This window comes from Phallusia mammillata, chromosome 3 (genome assembly GCF_965637545.1).
Source record: "Phallusia mammillata chromosome 3, kaPhaMamm4.hap1.1, whole genome shotgun sequence".
Lineage (NCBI taxonomy): Eukaryota > Metazoa > Chordata > Ascidiacea > Phlebobranchia > Ascidiidae > Phallusia > Phallusia mammillata.
This window is the reverse complement of record NC_137254.1, coordinates 1,683,657-1,701,918: the sequence shown is the minus strand read 5'-3', so window position 1 is coordinate 1,701,918 and position 18,262 is coordinate 1,683,657. Positions and strand designations below refer to the sequence as shown.

Below are 18,262 nucleotides of genomic sequence, written 5' to 3'. Positions count from 1 at the left end.
TTGAAAAATCACATGTTGATCCACAACACCAACAAAAAACCTTATCGATGTGCTGTTTGTGAAAAAAGATTTGCCCAATGTGAATATTTAAAAAGACACTCTTTGATTCACACCAGTGTGAAACCCCATCGATGTGACATTTGTGAGAAAAGATTTCGCGAACTTGGAACTTTAAAAAGACACATATTGACCCACACCAATGAGAAACCCCATCGATGTGATGTTTGTAATCAAGGATATAGCCGAAAAGGTGGTTTGAAAAAACACATGTTGACACACACTGATGAAAAATTATCTATGTGATGTTTTTTGGGGAAGGTTTTGTTAATCCAAAATAACAATTCTTTAACCCCAAAATCCATCGTCTTACCTTTGTACATACATATACAATTCGTTCTGTTGGTGGAAAAAATCGAAACAAAATAAGCATATTCTAAATAAGACACAATATTTTTCCCTTCATAATTCTTTGGAAAACTCGCGGTCCAAGCAAAATATATTCAGTGCTATAAGATAATTTTCTCCTTGCAAAGTTGTTTTTACAACCAGATGCATGACTATCTGATTTCGCACGAATACAAAGAATTGACTTGGCTTGGACTCGTCACATTAATAACCTACACAGGACTTAAGAAATAGCCATGACGATTTTGTTACAAGCAATGCTTGATACAATAGTCACTTTACAACGTTGTTTGTCCTACTACACTGAATTGCTCAATAGCCCTTTAGTCACTTGCTTGTTTGCCACGTCGAAGCTACAAGGGTCCTTTGCGGTTGCCCAGTTACATTTCTATTTTACCATCTGATTTACTCAGCATTGAATTCTCAAACGCATTACTGCAGTTGTGGATTTGCTCCAAGGCGTGAACACTCAAGTCGAAGACCTTAATACTTGCAAAACTGGTAATTGGAATTTTGTACGAGAACTAATTTTTTACTTATTGAAAAAATGTTTTGCGATTTGTCAGATGACTTTACGTAAAGAGCTTTTGCATACTTTGTAAAATGATCCATATTCGAAACTGAAAATCTGTTTAAACACGGGCTTGAAGCATATACTGACGAATATTAGTTTTAATGGAAAACATGTTGTGTAGATATTCGAATTATCGAGAAAAGCTATGCAGCATTTTAACTCTTCTCTTGTGCTCTGATGTCAAACTGGTAAATTGCTTTCTGAACACGAGAACGTGCAAAACTCGTATGTTGCAGCTGCACAACCGATTGTTCAAATTACTTCGTGCCTACCCACAAGCTGTTCATTTTAGCCCAGTTGGGAGTTTACAGGGTCAAGCTAGTGTGTAGTATGTTAGTACGATTTTGTTTGTCTACGATGCTAAAGAAAAACAGTTTAATTCATTCCATTCCTAAGATATTTCTCTATGGTATGTTATGCTGAATTAGTTATTAGAAAGTTGAAGCCCTTTCAAGCAAAAAACGCAACTGCAGTTCTTTTCGAAACGAAGCAAGCGACGCAAAAATAAATCTTCCACAAGGTTACATAAAACACAAAGACTTGGACACAAAAGTCGGTACTCACATTAGTATTAAACTATTCCACATTTACTGTAATCTTATTTATTTGTAAAATTACAACACAAAGTGCATATTTTGCGATGATATTTCTGCAATAGAATAAAATGTGCCATAGCTCTGACGTTGACCGCTTACCGCCGTCATAGGAACTTTCAAATTGTAAAAAATGCCAATATATTTAACCCAAATTGATTCATATTAGCCCTTTAACTTTATGTGTTATGTTATGGAGTTAATGCTGCAAAAACGTTGAGTAATTTAGCCAGTGGAATGTGTCCGATCAGTTGTTTGCCTATTTTTGTGATCAATACAAACGACGCTTGTAATCGGACACGTGGATGAGGAAGCGAATGCAGTTGAAGCAGATAATTAGAATGTAACTTCAGTCGAGAGTTCCGTTTCAATGCAATTTAAGGTTAGCCTTGTAACGTACAAAAATGACGTTTTGGAAATAAAAAAAACTCATGATGACACAAAGCAATGAAAAACCCCATCGGAGTGATGTTTGTAAAAAAAGTTTCAGTCAATGTGGAACTTTAAAAACACACATGTTGACACACATCAATGAGAAACCTCATCGATGTACTGTTTGTGAAAAAAGATTTCGCCAAATTGGGACTTTGAAAAGACACATGCTAACTCACACCAATGAAAAACCACATCGATGTGATGTTTGTGAAAAAATATTTAGTCAATTTGGAAGTTTAAAACTGCACGCTTTGAAACGCACCAAAGAAAAACCGCATCAGTGTAATGTTTGTGAAAAAAGATTTACCCAAAGTGGAAACTTAAAAACACACATGTTGACCCACAGCAATCGGAAACCTTTTCGATGTGATGTTAAAACTCCATTAATGTAATACAACTACAGGTTTAACAGAAGTTAAAATTTGAAATTAACACATTATAATACACACTCTCGTATTTTCTTTTGTTCGGATATTTTCGTGCGAAATAAACTTACTTACTTACTCTAGAAAGAGCAAACTGATTTAAGATTTTGAATTATCTGTGTTGGCTTGCACCAAAGTAAAATTCCCTTAGTGTGCAGATGATCACGTCCCGGTCAACATAAAGACCATATTAAAACTGGGCACTGATAAGAGTTTCATTTGTTACTTGCAATGAAACAAGTTTAATTTATTACAACAGGATATTCGTTAATGTTCACCATGAAACTGAAGACACAATATCTTCGTTTTGCGTGTAGTATAAACAAACGCTGTTTTAAGGGTTCATAGTTCTTTTTATCACTCTCTGGTTTCAGTTGGATCGTTAATTGTTGATGTATAAAATAGATACCTCACCAGTTGTTTGGTCTCTCACTTTTCAACGTAAATGCTAGATAATCTGACACATGTCGTACGTAAAGCTACTAGTTTAAAGTTAAAAAGTACAAATATTAACAAAAATGCAACCTGTCAAAGATATATCTCGTCAACAGGCATTGTGATATCATTAACGTGCACGCGTCACATTGTTCCACTGTGTACGACAGGGTTTCCCATGTGAGCTGAATCAGGGGCAATTTCCTACGCTTGGAAAACCACACATAATACGAAAACGTACTAAAGGCGAAAGTCGCAGCTGCACAATCGATTACCGACAACATTGCATCATGTACGCAGAAACAAATTGTCTTCGTAGCCCAGGGGATGTAAAGCCAGTGTGTATGTTAGTTAGTTTCGTTGAGACGATTTTTCTACTATGTTTTGACATTACAGCGGTGGTCAGTCATGATAGGTGAAATACAACAAGTAAAAACAACGCACAAAAGTACTGCACTTCGCAAATTAAGGATGCGACGCATAAAATTTTAATACACACATTTCGGCTTTTCACGAAAATTTCAATGTATACTGTTTACTTTTGTTGTATGCAAAAAGTTAAGCTTAAATCATTTTATGGTGTCGCGCTTACATTTGTTTTAACTCGTTGTGTATCTGTTGTAATCTCATAGTAAGACCCGATAACTGAAAGTGCATATTATTGCTGTTGTAGCTATGACGGCGACCGGTCACAATTAGGGACTTTCAAATTGTATGAAACGATTTGCGAGTTGCAGCAAATTCACACGATTATTAATTTACTTTTGCCAGATTAACTTTTTGTATCAAATTATTTCAGTACTCGTTTGGGCTATATTGCCACTGGATAATATCCAATCAGTGGTTTCTGACCAGTATAAATGACGCTTGTAAGGGGACACGTCGGAAAGGATATTGTTGCACAGCTGACTGTCACTTTGCGAAGCCAGTCAGTGCCGCTTAGCTTACAACTTTGGTCGAGAATAGTTAAACGCATCATTAAGGCATTTAGTGTGTAATTATATTCAGCGAATCACGAACCAGATATTCAGCGCATGTTTGTGAAAAAAGTTTTTCCCGAGATGAAACTTTGAAAAAACGCATGCTGACACACACCAATGAAAAAACCATAAATGTTCTGTTTGTGAGAATTTTTTTGCCAGTTGTGGATCATTGAAAAGCCACATAATTACACACATCTATAAGGGAAGAGCCCACGAATGTCATGTTTGTAAAAAAGGATTTTCCTTCGATGATACTCTAAAAAGGCACATGTTAACACACACCAATGAAAAACCACATCGATGTCATGTTTGTGAAAAAAGATTTAGTCTAACTCTAAGAGAAGGTTTGAAAAGACACTTGTTGATTCATACCAAAGAAAAATCTCATCGATGTGATGTTTGTGAAAAACGATTTGCCCGAGGTGATTATTTGAAAACACACATGTTTACACATACTGAAGAATATTTCGCACTGTTTATCATATTACCTGTGAAGGGTCGCGGAAAATTTGAGGAGATTAAAATGGGTCGCCATCAAAAATGTTTGGGAATCCCTGATACAATGTATAAGCCTAACAATTAACCTAATATTTCTTTCTGTGATATTTCCTAATACTTCGTTTTGTGATATATATCTTTGTCACCAATTGTTGGTGGCAGATAACTTTTCCCAGCAGGACGTATGTAAACCAATAATGTTAACACGCGAACGAATTATAACACACATTAAATGAAAACCCATAGTCGAAAATGTGGTATCGACTCAACACAAAAATGTAAGCTGACGTCGTATGTAAGCCGCAAACTGTAGGATGAAAACTGGTAACTAAAATTATACATAAGCGCTTTGGTATAGCTACTAACACAAGATTTTATGGCAGGTCCACACTTGGCTTTTTTGATAATGGCACAAAAAGAAGAATTGTATATTTTTCGAAAAGGGATAGGGTTGGGATGTAAGCTTTTAAAAATTTTACATTAGGAACTAAGTTTTTAGGTTACTTTTACCTAATCCCGACCATGATATCCGTAACCATCAGGGTTTGCGGAAATATGCCTCTTTAGTAAGCGTTGTGCTCATCCAACCTATCTAGTTTAATGTGTGGCTGACATGAGTTATGGTGTTAGTTGGTTTTCCAAGTGCTTTGGGTTTTTTATTTCCAAGTGCTTTGGGTTTTTTCAAAAAAAAAGAACCTGTTTGGACACAAAATAGCTCCATATGCTTTATCTCGTAACAATGGGTGGGACAACTTTTGTTTTATGTAGACTTTGTTCGTACCGTACCTAAGTATTGGCAATTTAGGTTGTAACGTAAATGACCTAATATTCGTATTGACGTCATGAGTAAGAGCGGACGTGACTTGTAAGTTTTCCCATTACGTGATTTATATACCTCAAGTGTTTAAATGCGTGAGACCGCAGAGGTACATCCCATATAATTGCTAATTGATGTTTTGGAGACAGGATGGAAACGTTCTGTACCTCCAGGCCAATAACAGATCCCACGTGCGTAGTTTAATGACGTTGTTTTGATATGTGTTTATATACCGTGTCTTGCAACTTCTCGTTGGGCAGAATTGACTGGGCTTCGCCCCAGCCCTTGCCCATACATATTCTATTCGATTCGACTTCGACTTCGGTTGGGCGTATGAATCACACTACGTCAAGCCACGTTTAAACTGCATTACTGTTGGTGTTATAATAAAACAAACTAACCAACGACTGGACTATTGCTGTTAGCACAATCGGAAGCGTAAGTCGAACTAGAACACGCAATACACATACCTATTTCCTACAAGGTCTCTTGAGCAATCAGTTACACGGAAGCATAAATACCGATTAAAAGGTTTTAATTACAGTGGCACATAAGTATGTATTGAGGTGATATGAAAATAATCGAAAAAAGAACATTAAACTCACAAAAGTTGAAAGCACAGCAAGAATATTCAGCGCAGCACATTATGTATTGGCTCTCTGATGTCAAAGTAAGGCAGTTGCTTACCTTCCGCATCACTTTATTCATGAAAAAATTGTGACATTAATCACAGCTTCTTACCAAGTCGGAAATATCTGCGCCACTTTGCAACGACATGAACAGAAACATTTAGAAAGGACAGCTTTCGTGCAAAAGTGTAAAATGTGCTGCAGCTACACCGTATTTAAACGCGTTATGTGACGTGGGCTCACAAGAAAGTAGGTTTGGCGCACTGTAAGCAAACTTCATTGACAATTGACGACAATATAATCCAGTGGTTAGTGCATCCAAATCCAACAAAGATTTCATGCCAAAAGTGCATGGACAAACTTAAAATGAGTTAAATCAAAACGCGCCCCCTTCAAGGATTAAGGTGACCTATACATTCGATAACCCAAACACATGTATTACATTCTGTACTTTTGTGATAAGGTGCGTTTTTGTTGAGGCCCAACTCCCGCCTCGACATGTGACGACCGTCCGATATTCTCGTAGTCCCCAATTTAACTAGACCGAAACGTAAAGAAGTAAAAACTAGTGAAACATAAAGGTGGTTACTGGGACAACAAAGTTTTTGTTTTCATTTTTAAAAAGTAATACATGTTAAGCTACAAACAATGCACACTGTTTCGACCAATAAGGTATCATCAGTGAAGACCAGTGATTTTCAACCTTTCGTGCACCGTAGCCCCCCCCCCTAAAAGTACCTTTTGGGCCTCAAGGCCCCTATACGTAACATAGTAAGACCTGGGTTCTATATAACCGTCTCACGAAAACTTATAAGATCAGCATTACTGGGTACTGTCAATGGACTTTTTGTAACAGAACCGGCTGAAAAATATGACTTTTGTGACAGAACCGACTGACAAAAAATCTGAATCCCACGTATTGAATGATATACTTCCCGCATTGATCCAAATTGCTACATTCAATAAATAAATGAGTTGCTTTTTAAAGAAACATCTGGGCGGTAATAAGACATTTGTTGTACCAACTGACTCATAAACTAAATTGTTGGCAAACTCTGACAGCTTGCTCTGGTTTGAAACAACCCATTTGCTTCCTATAATGCGTAAAAGTGCAAAATTGGGAGGTCTAACGACTATTTACCATGTAAACATATGTGTTTATTTCCACGTTTGGCCAATGTTTGCTTCAAACGAACCACTTGCTATCAACGGCTTAACGTTTTTACTGGTAACCATTCACTACACTCCTCAATAGGTTGTATGTATTTAAGCAGCGTGTTATTGCTACTCAAGTTGTTCAGTTAGTGACTGTTACATGGACAATAACATTGTATGGGAGGTACTTTATTACTGCTAACGGTAAGTTTGTTTGTGTTACATTTATGCAGAAACTAAAATCATCTCAACGTTCTAAATTAGACCAATCATTGATAAGTCCCTGCCAAGGCTTACACAAAGAAATGATAAAATGAAAGGCCATCATTAGAAATAACTGTAGCGCGAGACATTTGATCTGTCAGCCAGTGCTGTATGTGAGCACAAGCCATTTTTTCGTGTCCGCTTAACCGTGACGGCAACTACGCACTGACGTCACTTCACGACTGTTCCAGTTACACGCGTCGGTGCGCACAGTTAATGCCCCAGACATAAGTAGGCTATCTGGTCTCGAAAGCAGCTTTAGACCGAAACTAATTATCACTTTAGGTGGTGAACAAAGTGTGTAGTACTAGAGTGACACATTTGTCACAGTATAAACTGTATTAGCACGACAGTCAAGTTTGTGTTGCTGTTTGAGAGCACTGGTAGAGGAATAATAAGACTGTTGTACCAACTGACTGGGCAAATAAACTGTTTTACGTTTTATGTAGAAAGGCTATGTAGCATTTGACGTGTCATTGATTGCTCTAATTTCGAACCAGTCATATCAGAACGTACAAATGGCCGCAGCTACACAAACTGATTACTATCTAAATCATTTTATGTATGTGCATCAACTCAAAGGTCATAAAACAAGTTGAGTGACTTTTCAGCAGAGGCAAAACTATTGTGCACAATACTTGGTTCCGTTATGGCATTTTTGTTTGTACATTATGTTAAGGACGTACAGCTTAACTATTTTTCCAGTGGTCTGTTATGTTGGGCTAAATTTGAGAAAGTTAACCTTTAAGCGATCAACTTACACGCACCATTATAAATGACGCTTGTAATCAGACACGCCTGAAAAGGAAAATAGTTGCACAGCTAAATGCAGTGGAAAGCAGTTGATGGCGATTAGCTTAAACTTCCGTCTAGAGTTAGGCTTATCAGATAGTTTTAATGCATGAGTGAAATATGTGTTCTGTTTGCAACACATTCTGCCACCTCCAATCAACGTTAAAATGCGCCAAGAATAAGAATAGCCCTGTAAATCTGTCTGTTTAGCTAATTTTGGGCTGAAATATTTTGAATATTAAACAGGCTTTGTTTATATTTTGGGATTCAAATAAATAAATGTGTGTGCAGCTAAATGTGCTAAATATTTGAACTTGAGCAGACAATGTTATAGTGTTTAGTGAAAATGTATATCTTAGTTAGAAGGCAAATTTAAATCATGTTTTGACATGCCTGAGTTGTGGTGAAAAACTTGTTATAAACCAGTTACAAAATGGGACAAAGTTACATTCGATAAGCACAGCGAACCTCGGTTTCGCTAAATTTTGACAATAATTGAGGTAAAAATATTTTTTAATGTGGTAAGGTTTGAACTAATCGTCTTCGGTTAATCAGGATCTTCGCCTAATTCGGACAAATGTTTTGATACAAACGGGCCCGGATTTATATTGTACCTTTACTATGGAGAGGTTTGCAAAAGATGCTTTTCATAGAGGTTGTTGTACATGGAGATTTGGTAGTAACATTTGTAGAACCATGTCAATGTCAAGTCTTCACGATTTGCCTAAAACTTGCAACTGACTAACGCGACCTAACATCTGACATACAAGAAAGTAATAACATATGATTGCAACTAGTCATCAAAGAAAAATCACAGGCTTTTACGTGACAATTCTTTGTTTTACATTATTTTTTTGTTTGTTCATGATACTATTGTAACAGTGAATTCTATGAGAATTAATTAACTTGCACCCGAAATTTAGTGTCGAGCTAAATCAGAGAAATAGGCTTGAGAGTGTCACGGAATACATTTTTCTGTGCTAGATATTTGACCATTAGCGAAAAGGAGTCTTGGTTTTTTGCCAACTTAGCCATATTTTAATGCCATGTTTAACATTACTGTCTTTGTTGCTTAAATCGTTTTGAATTTAGCAAGACGTAAACATTGCAAGGATGGCCGTATGGTACGTATTGAACCTACCACGTACCTTGTTACGAAGGGCGTACCTACCAAAATCGTAAAGTAGATTCAAATAAACCAATTGAAATCAGATCTGGACAAATTTTATGATATGCCTTCATGGGAGAGGTGTCAAAATAAGCTGCCCCACTACAAAACCCGCTCATTCGAAATAAAAGGTTGACTGTCGTACTGTTCCATACCGTCCTGCCATCCTTGGAACATTGTTTCGCTTATGTTGGTACATTTTTTACGTAATCAAGATAATTGAACTAAATATATGCAGCACGAAACTAGTAATACTACTCCTCTTCTGACAGAACAAGGACAACACTATTGCATCAATTCCATCCTAGTTTAACTCACAATATTAGTAAGAAAAATTGATCAACCACATAAAGAGAGATGAAAACCAAGGATTTCGGCTCTAAGCAACCATCTTCCCCTAATGAAAAGAAGATTGGTTTATCAACAAACTTCCAACAACATGGAAAAACACACAAGTCAGCTCGTGGTAGTAAGAAAGCTAATTTTTGTAAGATTTGTGAAAAAAATTTCAGTACTCGTGGAAATTTGAAAAACCACTTAAGGACTCACACTGGAGAGAAACCTTATAAATGTGAAGATTGCGGAAAAAGATTCAGTTCTCATGGAACTTTAAAAAATCACATAATGATTCACACTGGAAAACAACCTCATGCCTGTGAGATATGTGGAAAAAGATTTCAGACAAACGGAAATTTAAAAAACCACCTAATGATACACAATAACGAGAAACCTCATAGATGTGAAGTTTGCGGAAAAGGATTTAACCAACAAGGATATATGAAAAGACACATGTTGATACACACAGGTGAAAAACCTCATCAATGTAATATTTGTGAAAAAAGATTTAGTATCCGTGGAAATTTGACAACACACATGTTGACACACACCGATGAGAAACCTTTTCGATGTGATGTTTGTGAGAAAACATTCATTATTCGTAATAATTTGAAAACACACATGTTGACACACACTAAAGAGAAACCGCATCTATGTAAGCTTTGTGAAAAAAGATTTCAAACCATCGGAAATTTACAAAGACACATGTTGACACACACCAATGAAAGACCCCATCTATGTGTTGTTTGTAAGAAAAGATTCACACAAGTTGGAAGTTTGAGAACACACATGTTGATTCACACTAATGAAAGACCGCATCAATGTCATATTTGTGAAAAACGATTTCGCCAAAATGGAGATTTGAAAGCACACTTGTTAATTCACACCAAAGAGAAACCTTATCGATGTGATGTTTGTGAAAAGAGATTTAATTCGGATGGAAATCTAAGAAAACACAAGATAACCCACACGGACGAGAAGCCTTATCAATGCGTTGTTTGTCAGAAAAGATTTAACAGGAGGGGAAATTTGAAAACACACATGTTGGTTCACACCAACGAACGACCGCATCAATGTCATATTTGTAAAAAACGATTTTTTCAAAACGAAGAATTGAAAGATCACATGTTGATACACAGCAAAGAAAAACTTTATGGATGTGATGTTTGTGAAAAGAAATTCAAGTCTAATGGAAATTTGAGAAGACACAAGATAACCCACACTGGCGAGAAACCTTATCGATGTGTTGTTTGTGAGAAAAGATTTAACAGAAGGGAAAATTTAAAAGTACACATGTCGATACACACCTAAAGAGAACCCCAACGATGTGATTGGAAAGGTGTGCATAATATGTACATTTGAAAACACACATGTTGACTAACACCAACAAAACACCTCGTAGATGTAACGTTTGTAAAGCAATTTTACCCGAAATGGAGGTTTGAAAAAAACTCAAGTTGATTAACACATTGACAAAAAAACATTGGTGTGACTTTTATGAAAAAATACTTTTTAGACTGCGGAGAAGAAAAACACACAAACACACAAGCACAACAAAATAGACACTCCATCTTTGTTTTTCGTAAAAAGATTGTTTGACAACTGATTTCACATTTTTTGCAGTAATGTGCATTTCCAACACACAAACAGAAATCTCTTATGTGTGTAAAGGATTCTAATGCTGTCTTCAATATTGTAGCAGTTTTTTACCTTTAGTACCTCTTGCTTTCGCACAAAACTGGGGACTAATCAATGTCAACAAACGGCTGTTTTTTTTTACTCATAAATTCCAAAATCTAAAGCAAGTTGAAATAATTTGTTATGTATCTGCAGCACATAAACATAATGTAAATCTTCAAAGTGGAATCAAACTTTTTTGCATTTTTACTTTGTAGGGTTGTTTGTTGAATAACCGTGTTGTAATTTGAATGTTGTTTAGTTGCTTAGTTTCTAACGTCATGAAAGCTGGCTAATCTTGCCTAGGGCTACCATATTTCCATCCTCCAAAAGGCGGACACATTGTTGAAAAGAACATGAAAAAATCTAATTGGCCCCAAAAACATAAAAGCCGTAGAAATTAGACGATATTGAATTATAATTCGGATGAAGTTTAACGTTTATCACATCACCACACTAAAATAACCTTGTTGGTTTTAAAAAATGTAAAATCCGAGAGGACAACTTGGTTTTTGTTAAAAAGGACGACATGTCCTCCAAAAAGAGGATGTAAATGGTAGGCCTAATCTTGCCAAGCGTTAAATGTAAAGCCTCTACTTTGCCCGCTTGCCCACATTTCCTTACAACCCACTCGTAAAATAAATTACACAATTTGGAACGTAAAAAACTTCTGCTTAACTAGTTTCGTCAGATCACAAAATAAATAGGGTAAAAGCTGCCGAGGTCTGACAATTGTCAGTAATGCAAATGCAACACAATTCAGGGGGAAGGGGGTATTTTGCACAACACCCACTGAAAAGGGATTGACTTGAGAACCATGAATACTTGCCAACAATTGCTATACAATTGCTTAAAACAAGATTTATCGAATTTTTTCCACTCTAACCCCATTGCCGCAATGCATTTTTTGGGCTTCCTTGAGCAGCCGCCATTACGCTTCAATTTGCTTCAACCGTGACGGCCAGTAGCGTAATCCAGTGTTTATAGAAATCAGTGATTTCCTCATTATAGACTAGCTTTTAAATAACATCCACCAAACCATTTGTCTAGTCGAAATTTATTATTTTAGTGGCGGTTGGCAAGAAAACATTCTATGGCTTCGGATTAGGAAAGAAGTTTGGGCAGAAAATACGTTCGTTTGTTAGACATTAGTTTCACATCTAGTTTTTTGCAGCCACCGCCTTCATTAACGGTCCGGTATAATTGTGCCGTTGTCCTTTACATAACCTAAATCCATCCAATAAAGCAGTGGTTCCAAACCTGGGATTCGCGAAACCCCAAGGAGTCTGTGAGATGGTTTCAGGGGGTCCGTGGAGGTAAAAACATACTAAGTAGGTACCATTAACCAACAGTACAATATTTTTAAGTTCCCAAACCGCTTTTTATAATCCGGCATATGAGTGCAAAATGGTTTTCAAACCCTTGGACCAAGAAAACTGCTTTGTTTCAAGTATTGTACACCAGAAATTTTATTTCTTCGCTGCATTGACTGCTACACCACAGAACTGTATTGAGATTGAACGACTGTGAAGGTTGATTAAATTCTCCCCCAAAAAGCGAAAGTATAATAACGTATAATGCAGGAAGCGAAAAACACAACAAGACTACATTACGTTGGTCGTCCGCGGACCTATACAACTTATAAAAGGGGTCCGTGACTACAAAAAGGTTGGGAACCACTGCAATAAAGTAAATAAAAGTAGGGTTTTCGAACGGTCGTGTTTTTGATGACGTCATAATGATGTGTGAAAATTTAGTCTTTTGTCAATTTTACTGGTCATATTCCCAGACCTATCTAAAAACTACATGTACAAATATAAGTAAACTTTCCCTTTGGGACCACCGAGGAAAACTGAAACTAACCTACAAACCCCAGGTCTTGAAATTATTTACCCACTAATGAATTGTTTTTATAATGATAGAAACCATATGACCTTACAAATATTTTTGTAACATTTTACAGACTCAGAAACATTATCTTCAAATAATGCATTTTGGTAAGAATGCAAGTTAGAGCTAGTTATAGGAACTTGCACAATAGGTTTGATAATTTCCGGTAGATGGCGTAACAGAGCATACGTGGCAATTGGCAAACCTATGGTGTGAGTTCCTGTGTTAGTAGCTCTACTTTGCATGCTTACCAAAATACATATCTAAATGTAATGTTTTCTAAGTATGTAAAATGTTAAAACCGCCTGCAAAACCTAACAGTCGAAAACAAAAACAATACTTTTTTTCAGTTTGTAAAACACACTCCTCATAATTTATAATGTACACATAAAAATTGTAAAACACTGATTTGTGATATTTATCTTTTAAGACAGGCACATGAACTATTATATTGAATATTTTAGGGTGCATATCATACACTTTGCATGTTAAAATCTGATTTGCATAACAATCAATATGAGTTGACAATAGTGGGTAAGTGCACAATAGAGATCATAATATTCGGAACAATAGTTTTGAAGATTTGAATTTAAATGACAATGAAAACAAAACATAGGGGCTAAAATATTTTTGGCTAAAATGATAAAATTGGTGGTGCAAAAAAAGCAATAGCACTTCTATTTGACTGTACATCATAATAAAGGCAATAAATTTGTGTGTTTAAAATGTTTGAGGCTTTGTATGAATTATAAAAGAGTTAACAATCAAAGTTTATACAAAAACACTCCTATTTGGAAAAAACATGAATTTTAGTATTTGTTAATAAACAAAGGCTTAAGATTAACCATTCCGATTAAATTAACTGATTTGTGTGATTAAACAATAGCACAATATGCAATTGACCAGATTAGTTTATGTTGCTTATTAACAACATAAAACTCATTTTCTTTTCTTGTCTTGCACTGCAGGTTTCGGGGCAAAATAGCCTGGGTCACTCAGACATCGAAACATCAGAAGATTTGCCAGAAAAACAAGTGCAATATTAATACACAAGACAGTGCTTCTTGATTCATCAGGGATCCTGTATTGCTCTTCTGAAGATGGGTACCACGAGTATGATGTGAATACAAAACTTCCCTGGAATAAATAAAATATCATGTTAATCCTACTTTTGTAAGCCATATGGCCAACCACTTTATAGTACACCAGGGCCATTGGAGGCATTATACTAAATCAGGCTTTCCCATATGGCAAGGCACAAAAGAGAAAAAAAAATCTAGCCTGCGGAGGGATTCAAACCCATGACAGGAGTCATTCCGGGACCCGCGCTCTACCAACTGAGCTACACGGGCTCAGTGGAGAATCTGCCGAAAGTCATATCACAAGCACCACTGCATGTATTGTATGCTGCACATTCATAGTTTACCAATTAGTTTTTTTAACATGCAATTTACTTGTAAGTTTATTTGACACAATAATCCAGTATAAAAGAAATGAGCCATAATGATTCTAAGTTAACTGCAGACAGTACACAATGTTTCAACCTGTAAGGTCAGTGCAGCTGGTGACCAGACATTTTAGGCCAGTGAACCCATGCTATAGCATACTATAGCATACTATTTAGGGAAATTTCTGCCAAATATATCTATCTTGCATACGCAAAAGTTTTTTTTATTATCAAAATAAACGGCAATGCATGTTAAACTGAACACCTCGCATACAATAATTTGAACTAGAGTTTTTCCTGAACTAGGAGCAGGTTTATTAAACCTGGTTTAACCAAGGTTTACTATCTAATATATTTACATATGTATGTTGTTACAAATGACTTTACGTAGCACTTTTTAAACGCTTTTTTATAACAGTTCCGGTCCAAAACAGCTTGCACTGTTTGCATTTGTCAGTTTTGACATTTGTCAACTATTGTTTACAATTACAATTTGAAAGTTTTAGCAAAATACATTTACTAGACAGGACAGCACATTAAAGGGCTTTTGATTAAACCTACTTCATCATCATAACACAGGTTTACTAGTATGTAAATCAGAAACGGTTGATAATGTAAGGAGCCCTAGAAAGCTTCCTGTAATTAAGGAAATGCCGTCATTTGTTTGCTGCCTTAAGCAGTATGTAAAATATGAAAAGGCACTGTAACAGCGTTGTTTACACTAACTCAAGGTTCTTCACGAGGGGCGATTTTGTCCACTGAGGGGGCCATTGTGATAATTTTTGGAGTTGGGGTAAGTTTTACTTTTAAAAGTGGGTGGTGATATCAAAATTACGATTTGTGTAAAACATATGCAAGGACTGGGGGATACGCAATATGACTTGGTTAACTATAACTTACAACAAAATTTTAATGCAAACAAACACCAGGCACAAGAGGCGCATCAGATTAAACATGCTGCTATTTAAACACATTGTCTTTACTGATGATTGTTTTTGTGAGCTTGAGAGCAGTGTTTGCCAATTAATTTGCCACAGGAGACACTTAAATAATGGTATGTATGGCAACAGGCCATACATTTTAAATACAATGGTAACCAACTTACAATAAAACTCATTTCGTCAGTGCTACTAAACAGTGAAGTATATGTAATTTTTTACTTGGTAATTCTAGTGTAACTTTATGTGCATTGTATAACAGTCTCCTCTGCAGAGTAACACCCCTTTGATTCCAACCAGAATCACAAAAAGGCAATTGTTTTTTTCTGTTCGCCAGTTAAGAGCTAACAACAAGTTACCAATTTTCTGGGAGGTAATAAAATGTAAAAAAGTGTTTTATTGGGGCTGTACATAAGATTGAGACTCTTTATTTAAAATTTAAAATTTGTGTTTCGCCGAACAAAGAACTGAAACCCCAACTGCTTTTTATGGCCATAAACACCGTCTTTTATATATTCCACCTCAAAATAATTTGAATTCATTTGGTAAAGAAAAGATGGCGACACTACACATTGTTAGTCTGTTATAGAGTGCAAAATAGTGGAGGGCACAATTGTTGTATACAGGTTAAAAACGCTGCAGCTACACGATATCACAAAGCAATTTAGTGGGATATGTTTATGTGTAAATACGCAAACAAATCATAAGTAACTCACCTGTAGCATACTTGCTGCATAGTAAACTGACAGGTTTAACATCCATTCTTTTCCAGGGCAGCGCAGGCCATACACTGCAGCTAACTAAAAAATAATAATAATTTTTGGTAAATAACACAGCAGAAAATGTATTTTGAAACTAAATTGTTTTTTTAAATCATTCTTGGTGAACACAAAAAGGCCAGAATATACTGCACAAAATTGCTAATATCTAACAATTTTGATTTTTTACCATATGTCTTAAATTACAAATTCCTAAAAAATAAACTGGAATACACAATTATATTTATATATTTACCCAAAAGATAAATATTTCATTTTTTTCAAACCTTTTTTAAATATATATATATATACATACACTTGCAATAAAAAAGAATATAACATGTAAATAAATTAAACTGTCTACTTCTGCTTTTATGAAAAAAATCAAAGTCAAAAATATAAAAAAGTGCGCAAAACTACATAAGCAATGTTTTTTCGGACAAAAAGACCTAAATTGCAAATGTTTAATTTTTAATGGTTAACCATATTTAGACTGGTCAGAATGACCATCGCTGGACATACAAAACCTAAATAATACTACTCCATAATCATGCATGCAAAACCATACCTGAAATGGAATTCCATACATTGCTGAATACAGAGCCCATGTTTTTCCAAAGTCAGTTTCATCAAGAAGATGTGGCTCATAATGTGTTGCATAATACTTCATAACTGGGAACTTTGAACCCATTGCACCAAGGACACGGACAAAAGCAAGGCAAGAAGCTGCTATTAGACCCACAGAAAGAATCAAATCCAAAAACCCAGACTGATGTTTTTCTGCTCTAAAAAAGCAAAAATAATAATGGTTTGCAGCATTAGTTATGTCATGTACATACAGGTTAAAACAGTGTTTTCCAAACTATGGGTTGAAAATTGTGGGGTTGCTTGTTTTTTGAGCATCTACTATATAAGCTGTTGCTGCCAGGTAGAGTATCAAGTTAACAGAACTCTTCTGTCAATTGTATTGTTATACCAATGTTTCAACGTCCTATACATGTCGCTTTTACCGGGGTAAATAACACTGGATAGTACACATAGTACAGTGCATGATAAACAAGGGAAAATATAACTCTATTTCTTAACTTTGTTGCGTTTTTTGATTTATTTTTTGATTATGATAATAAAACCAAAAAAATGGTGTGCAGAAAAAAAATCCAAAAATTTACACATGCATCAGCCATACTCTGCAGACTAGTGCATTGTCACTAAACAAAAGTTACGTACTAGGTATAATATGTAAGGTGAAAAACTACATACATTTTCACCGGCAAATCCGTCCTAGGTTTAACAAGGTATTTCCACAACACCCAAACTGGAAACACAACGAACGTAACATTCATCCAGACAGCATATTCCAATTGATCAGAGTATGATCCAGTTAAAATCCCTGACATCAGCACGAACTGGCTGGTGCAAATTGATCCACACCAGTACAGTACGAAGTTCCGTGGGTCTTGGTTATTGTCAATCTTGTATATGATAAATAAATACAGAACATAATTCACAATTGCATTCCAGTATTGAGTGCTGATGCCGATAGGGGTCATTAGGTACGGTTCTCCATTGGTGAAATAATCTGTATTGCTTTCCAAACCCATAAAAAATCCAAAATGTGCTGTTTGTATTGACATATCAGCCATGCTTGCCCACATAAACAAAGCACATGTGTAGTAAATAAGTCCACGGCCTTCAATGTTTTTTGAATTTTTTATTCCAGATGGAGGTACAAGTACTGCGATTGTTATCAAAATTGCTGCTGTTAGCCCCAATCCGATTGACATTAGCGTCAAAGGTTCGGTCAACACATTTGAAGTTGTCACATACATCACCAATGGAAATGCAGTGAAGCTGATAAGCATGGTCACTATTAAACCTTGTAGATTGGCCATGGTTCTATACTAATTTCAGCTAGAACACAAAAAATGATTACAAATTATTTAAGATAATTGCATGTTCACTTTAATTGCCTAGGATATGTGATCCAATGCCTAATACTTGTTTGAGCAAAATTTGCCTTATATCGAGTTATGGTGATGCTTG

The 18,262-nt window shown here is 35.8% G+C and overlaps 2 protein-coding genes across 2 annotated transcripts; one reads left to right on the top strand and one right to left on the bottom strand.

Annotated features, from left to right (window-relative positions):
• The first annotated feature begins 8,834 nt into the window (after positions 1 to 8,834).
• LOC145217894 (uncharacterized) lies at positions 8,835 to 11,438 on the top strand. The gene has a single exon (XM_080085277.1). It carries the CDS (start codon positions 9,531 to 9,533, stop codon positions 10,818 to 10,820), a length of 1,290 nt encoding a protein of 429 aa, XP_079941403.1. The 5' UTR covers positions 8,835 to 9,530; the 3' UTR covers positions 10,821 to 11,438.
• Positions 11,439 to 12,578: 1,140 nt separating this feature from the next.
• Positions 12,579 to 18,150, bottom strand: LOC145217898 (transmembrane 6 superfamily member 1-like). The gene is made up of 4 exons (XM_080085280.1): positions 17,480 to 18,150; positions 16,788 to 17,004; positions 16,178 to 16,261; positions 12,579 to 14,213 (listed from the first exon to the last, which is right to left on the bottom strand). The coding sequence occupies exons 1-4, from the start codon at positions 18,109 to 18,111 to the stop codon at positions 14,016 to 14,018; spliced, it is 1,131 nt and encodes a 376-aa protein (XP_079941406.1). The 5' UTR covers positions 18,112 to 18,150; the 3' UTR covers positions 12,579 to 14,015.
• Between the last annotated feature and the right edge of the window lie 112 nt (positions 18,151 to 18,262).